We start from the raw sequence: 7,196 nt of genomic DNA, 5'->3' as shown, positions 1-7,196 counted from the left end.
ATTCACCACTATTTCATGTCAACCCATGATGACAGATAGACCAGGAATTCCTCTGATCACTAAACTGTTGCAAAGTGGAAACTTTTTTCCCCAATTCTCAGAAAACCATTATATTTACTCCAATGGCCACAGGAACCTAAAAAATGGATTGTGAGTTTTACAGTCTGTTGCTTTGATAACACAAATCTAAAAAACTTAATGGCTAAAAAATAAACAAATAAGCTATTCAATAAATACACAGACTTTGCAACTTAAAAGGTAAATGACTCTTTTCAATAAACAATTTTATTGCCTCAATGGTTTATGTTGCCCAGAAAGCTATAAATATACCGTAACACTGAATTCAGAGAATTGCTGGAAGAAATAAAAGATCCACAAAGAAATACATGTTCCAATACTCGACGTAGTCTAAATAAACATATAGGAGGTTATTTCCTGTTGTAGTCCCTGGTACATGACACTGAATCAACAGTTTGAATAGAACAAGCACCTCAAGAAAACTGAGACGACACAAACTTCCAAATCAAAGATTGCCACTCCCTTTTTGACAGACACAACATATATACACAGCTCCTGATTGTAACTTGAGTAGCCAGCATTTATGCAGTCACACAGCTGACCTCACCATAAACATTGATGGAGTTTCAGTGTAGCCTAAAGGCGACATCTAGTGGCCATAAGCAGGAACAACGGGGGAATGGTGCAATTTCAGATTTCAAAGAACAACACACAATCATATTTTGGTGGTGAATGGGCAGTGAGTATACAACACAAAACAAAGTACAGACCAAGTAAACCACCACAGCCAAACATCACTGTTATTATACTTAATTAAATTTATAAAACAGGAAGTAAACACACTTACAGGTCAACATGTTTTGGCCTTCAGGCCTAATGGCTATGACTAAAAACAATCCTGGTGAATAATTGAAGTCCAGCAGAGTCAAACAAGCACAATCTCACAACGTTAATTGTTTGGAAATGATCACTTTTGTACAGCTGTGATATCCTTTATCATTGTGCCTTTAAAATACCCCCTTAGCTTGTTATTAAGTCCAAAATCACAGCTGTTAGCCTTTAGCCTTTGCAATGGGGCCATCAAATGATGTTTTTTGATATTACATGATATACAGTGCTTAAAAGATTTATTAGACCACTACCCAGAGTAAGGCTTATACCACAGCTCCCCCAAATGAAAGATATTGGAATTACCAAAATAATTTTATGTTTCTGTAACAGATAATCCATCTTTATTCTGAATTATATTTTTAGTGTTAAATACATAACTATTTTTTCCAGCAATTTTCAAACTGTTTTACTGAAAAGCAGAAAAAAACCCAGTAAATTATTATTTTTGATTTAAAGATGCCACCTCAAAGTTATTTACCTGCACTCCTGAACAGAAACAATGGTGTTAGTGGTTTATAATTTGGGCCTAGTAGCAGGATCGATCATTTCTGACTTGTTATTGTAGTTCAGTGTGCCGGCTCAGACTTGGGTATAAAAGTGTGAATTCAGTTTGTCATTTACCTAAAAAACTACAACAAGTTTGAGCTTTAAACAAGTTTTTCACAGATGTTCTTGTGCTTATGGCAGCTGGTCTGATAAATTTAAGCACTGTTAACAATGTTGCAAACTGAATCAAATTAAAAAATTCTTATGTGCTCACAGTCTTGAAAAAACAAACTACTGCTTCAAATTATAACATGTACATACAGATAAAACAACGCTCTATGATTGCATGCTCTAATGCAGTGAATGCTCCCTGCTGATGGAAAAGATTTACATTGCAGACAATTTCCTGGGTGCAGAAAGTTTGGTCCTCACTCAATCTTTTGCCTGAGGATCCTTTTCTCTTCTTCAACAAAGTTCTTGTCAGATGTGGCTTGTCCAAAGTCCCTCTTCCTCTTCTCCTTCTGCTGGAAGGTCTCCACTCGCCGTTTCTTGGCAGACAGCCCTGGCTTCTCTGACTCCTCATCTGATCAGCAGATGACGAGTTGGATGGATTTGGGATTTTTTAGAGGGACGGAGAGTAAAACATAATCTTTATTATTATTTCTCAACAGCACATTGTTTAAATAAACAAGTCCACATTTTCCAAGCAGGTGCAAAGCAGAAAGCAGAGCAAACGCCCTCATTATTTTACTGTATTGCACTCATTTGTTACATATAGTTGGATGGAAATACGTAGGTGGAATGGTGCAGCTGATATTATGCTTCGCATCTTTGGGTATTGATTAAACACACAAAGACTGGCCTGAAACAGATGTTTACATTTATAATCTGATACTTTTATTTAGTTTTTGGTATCATTTATTTTACATTTTTGTGGCAGCAAATCAAATAAATCTTTGTTAACAACTTCCAGCTCTTCTCTGAAGAAGTCCAAAAATCCTCACACACAACTTTTTCAACAAATTGAAAACGTTAACACAATGTTCACCTCTGGTATCTACTGTATTGCCCTTGTTTCATTTCCATGTAGTTCTTTTGCTTATCACAAGTTCATACTTTCTTGCTAATTTGCCAAATTATCAAATAACATAGGATTAAATACACATCAAAATTTATTGGGATTTTAAAGCCTGTGGGTATTGCACAACGGTATAAAAGAGCTGTGATGAGGAGAATGAAACTGAAACTCACCAGAGTCTGAGGGTTGCTCTTCTTCAGGTAGAAAACGAGCTTTGCCTGTATAAGCTTGCGGTGCGTCTTCCCCGTTGTCCTCGTACACATTGGACCACTTTATAGCCATGTCCATTCCAGGGGGAGGTCCTTTCTTCTTCTCTGGCTCTGCAGTGTAACTTTCAGGCGGGGGCACGGCATTTGTCTTCCATGGCTTAAATTCTCTGGCAGCCTTCAAGGAAAAAAAAGTGGAAAATTGGTTTAGAGAAAGTCAAACAGCAAAGGTGATCATAGCTAGTCTCCATAAGAGATTAAAGACAGTAAACTCTCTTTAAAATAAACAAGAAATATAACTATTATAATATGTGAATCACTCAATCACTTTATAGACTGAGATTATGGCTTGTGGTGTTGCTGTACTGCACTATGTTATAATGAAAAGTCTTCCTAACATCGTTTCTATTGGCCTCATTCACTTGCAAAGAGAGAAGACAGAAAAACATCTTTCATGCACCAGAATGACATCACACATGTGCAAGACTGTGGAAAAGTCTCAAGCTACACCTCAATTCTTTAGATGTTGCAAAATATTTACAGCGATTTATTGGAACATGTGTAAACACAAATGAAAATACGGCATTCAAGTCAAAAATGATGCTGAAAAGCATCAATATTAGACAACTTTAGCTTCCTTTTAAATTCTTTAAGTAGCCTAAAGTCCAGCCTAAAGTTTCTTGAAGTCCACATCAAAACACAATGGTTATGACTGTAAATGACTGTAGACAGTCACCATTGTACCTCTCTCCTGACCACCTCCAATTTAAACCAAGATTTTCAAGTCTTTCATCCCTCCCTGTTTTTCAGTCCGGTTCTTGTGTAATCTGGCAAACCGCAACCTTTTCTCCTCCTTTCCTTCATTAAGAATGGCTTCTGGACAGCAACCCTTCCACCGAGACCATTTCTGATGAGGCTTTGGCAAACGGTAGATGGACCAACTACAGGGCCAGATTTCTCTCTCAGGTCTTGTGTCAGGCCCTTGCTTGATTTGTTTTCCTACTTGTTAAGAACACGATTTTCAGATACAGTTCATCAGCTGTAGATAATGCCTTTCTTTTTTGTTTTGTTAGACTTGCCACTTATTTGAGTGGCCTCAGCTTCCACGGAGTTTTTAACAACACTCTGCACACCATGCCATCACATTTTTAGCTCTTTGGTAATCACCTTATTGGTGCAAAGACACTATTTTATACTGTCAACCTGTGCACTCTTTGGCATTTTCATAGGGTCATCCGAAGAAATTAACAAATAATATGGTTTTTCAACAGGCTGATCGTAACAAAGTGCCTAAAAACTCTATTTAAAATCGGTTCTTTGCCAACTGTAGACACAAGATTGGTTCATCCGCTTATGACCAGTGTTGGGACTAACGCGTTATTAAGTAACGCGTTACAGTAACTACGTTATTATTGTGGTAACGAGCACGGTAACTAGTTATTATGCCAAAATCAGGAACGCGTTACTCATTACTGGGATTTAGATAGGGTCGTTACTCGTTACTTCGTGTGGTGGCTATCGCGGAGCTTCCACAGATTCAGTAACATTAGCAAGTGGTGGAGGCAGCAGGTGGATGAAGGAAAAGGGAGGCAGAAGGAAAAGAGACCCGAGGCGGCCGCCGGTCCAAGTGTGAACTGAACCTCAGGTAAGAAGTTATGACCTGCAGTCTCTCTGGGTCAGATATAAACCAAGTTTAGGTGGAGTTTATTTTCGTTATTCTGACTTTTTCTGTACTGCGTGCTAGCTAGCATGACGGAGTTTCTATACAGCTGGGTGGTGCTATGAAGTTAATGATGTTGAACTTTATTTTGTTCATAAGTTATTAGAGTTGCCAACCGTCCCGTCTGGTATTCAGAGAAAATATTAAGCGTTTCTTATTGAGGTGAAAAGGAACAGTTTGTCCCGTAATTCAGCTACAATGAAAAAGGCACAAAGCTGGAGTTATTCTGTGTCTTTGCTGCACAGCTGCCTCTTCTTCTTTCATTCTCCCCCCTCCCTCTCCCGTTTCTACTTCAATCATGAAAACTGATCAATGATCAGCTGATCGGCTCTCTTGTTTGTTTATCGCTCACTTTGCGCCGAAAGAGGAAACCAGCGGATGTCGCGGTATACAACAGCAGCACGTTTAAGCTTGATCAGCTATTGTTAGAGTTTATTTAATATTAATTTCTAGTATCAGCTGATGTTTGCTGGAGCCACAGCTGTAAACCTGCTGGTCATGATATGGTTTGGTTATCTGGAGAGAGGGAAACATGAAGATGAAACCAGGAGATGTCCTTACTGAATCATCAGAGCTGAACAGGTGATGGAGAAACAGGTTTACCTTTTAGGTGACATGAATGAGTTGAAGGGAAGTTATGAACTGTTTCTGAGAGACAAATAACCCCAGGATCCTTTTTTACATAGCTGACAGCTGGTAACTGTGCAGGGGCGGGTCTAGCAAAGTGTTGCCAGGGGTGCATGTAGGGCATTAACAGGGAGAGGTGGGCACAAAGAAATACTTTTCTTTCTTATTCTCATTTAAAATGTCTCGCTTTTAAAAAATAATTATCTGAATCTTACAACAAACGATTGATAGATTGATGCATATATACCATCAAAACAGTGTACATCACTGTCACAACAGTGTTTATTTTCATTCAAAGGCTTTATGATTTTTCCTATAATGGTGGGCCGGTCTCTAGTCAAAATGCCCAGGCCAATTTTCTGTCCCAGTCCAGCCCTGTATGCAGCTCATCTGCAGTCTGGTGTTGCCTACATCTTCCTATTCAGAAGGCAGAATTTCCGAGTTCTGAGTACAATCGAAAGCACCACGACTCCAGTTTTTGTGTTGGATGTAAAAGGCGCGCATGACGCTGTGACGTAGGCTAGAATCATGGCAGCAGTCAATGACGGTCCAGGCGTGGGATTTCTCTCGTGGAAATGTGCACATTATCTTTTCCTTTCTATTGGTAGGTGGCACAGTGCACTTGTGGCAAGTAAGCAAGCTAGAAGACTGGCAAAGTTATGGAAGAAACACATTAACAAGAGAATTCTGAGTAAAACCAAAGTTACTTTCCCTAGTAACTAGTTACTTTGAAAGTAACGAGTAACTTGAAGTAACTGAGTTACTTTTGAGAGAAGTAACTAGTAATGTAACTAAGTTACTATTTTAAAGTAACTTACCCAACACTGCTTATGACACACCTTGTTTGGAAGAACTATTGCTGAAGACCACTTAGAAAGGCTCTATGGAAGTAAATTATGAGGAAATGAATATGGCTCAATACTTCTGCACAGCCTGTACATATGAATGTCGTTACAAAAGTCTGATAACGTCTCCAACCAACCACTGCAGATAGAGCTACACTGTGTGCATCAGCAAGCAAAGAAACAGCGACCACTACTGGGAAGCCTGAGCTAGCACAGGTGAAGCCGATAATCTGCTAATTGTGGCTCGTACAGTGTTTACACTCATCTAGCACATCAGAGCGTGCTTGTTGTGGTCATATTAACCGCAGTTCAACGTGTATTTGTACCTCCTCCGGGGCTTTGACCGTCAGGCTGTCCCAGTCTATTTGCTTATTCAGCGGGTTATAGAGGAAAGCGGGTTTGGACACGGAGCGAAACAGCTCGTCGGGTTTGGGTAACGGAGCTCCGCCGGCATCTCGCTTGGTTCCCGGTAGAGAGGACCGAGCGCTCCCCTCGGCTTCGGTCCCCGCTTTCTTCTTTCGGCTTCCCCCCTGGTCATCCGAATCGCTGTCGTTGCTGCTGTCGCTCAAATCGTCGTAGCTCGAGAAGAACCCCAAAGAGCCCGTCTTCTTTTCTTCTGTCATTTTTCTGAGGCTACAAATACTCTATTGAGGAACAAGATACTGCTGTAAAACCCACGCGAAAATGAAGCTAGATCCGCTGACCCTAACTTCTTCAAGATCTACTCCATTTTGAATGAGCCTCCAAAACAGTTGTAAAGCGAGTAGATGGTGTCGTAAAGCCTGTCGTGAAGCCATTTCCTAGCAGGCTGGTGGTAATTTGCAATTCGACCAAAAGAAAATAAATCTTTCCGTCAAAGTCTTTCAGTATTTGGAGTTTATTTTAATGTTAAAATTGTTTCTGTATAATATACTCAGCCACAGTTATTATGTAATTAAATACAATTAATGGGCTGTTGTTTAAGCTCCATTTTCCTCTTTTTGACAGAGAATTTCTGCCATCTGCTGGAGACATTTGACAACTGCAGCCTCCGTACCGCTTAAAAAAGGGAGGTCTCCAGCTGAGGTGTAGTGCCAGAAAGTGAGCGTGTTCCAAATAGTGAATGTCGATGTTTCTGTTTGGCTTTATTTATTATTATTTATTTATTTAATTAATATAAAAAGGAACAGGATATTCAAAGGGATATATACACAAAATTACCTGTTTTGCAAGTATCTTTCTGACTCTACGTTATTATACCTACTTTATGTTACAGGGTCAGTCCATTTTAGGACACTTAAGATATCTTTATAAAATATGCAATGCTTGTGTCAATGTCTTGCATT

General features: G+C 39.5%; 1 protein-coding gene across 1 annotated transcript; it reads right to left on the bottom strand.

Moving 5' to 3' along the window:
* Nucleotides 1-263: 263 nt before the first annotated feature.
* On the bottom strand, nt 264-6,642 carry lg17h1orf52 (linkage group 17 C1orf52 homolog). Its single transcript, XM_085437137.1, has 3 exons — nt 6,198-6,642; nt 2,647-2,857; nt 264-1,978 (listed from the first exon to the last, which is right to left on the bottom strand). The coding sequence occupies exons 1-3, from the start codon at nt 6,492-6,494 to the stop codon at nt 1,824-1,826; spliced, it is 663 nt and encodes a 220-aa protein (XP_085293263.1). The 5' UTR covers nt 6,495-6,642; the 3' UTR covers nt 264-1,823.
* Nucleotides 6,643-7,196: the final 554 nt, after the last annotated feature.

This window comes from Copadichromis virginalis, linkage group LG17, assembly GCF_057382275.1.
Source record: "Copadichromis virginalis isolate Kocher_CV1m ecotype Utaka linkage group LG17, C_Virginalis_male_GT1.1, whole genome shotgun sequence".
In the NCBI taxonomy this organism is placed as follows: domain Eukaryota; kingdom Metazoa; phylum Chordata; class Actinopteri; order Cichliformes; family Cichlidae; genus Copadichromis; species Copadichromis virginalis.
Note: the sequence above shows the minus strand (reverse complement) of the source record. Positions and strands in the feature narration are given on the sequence as shown.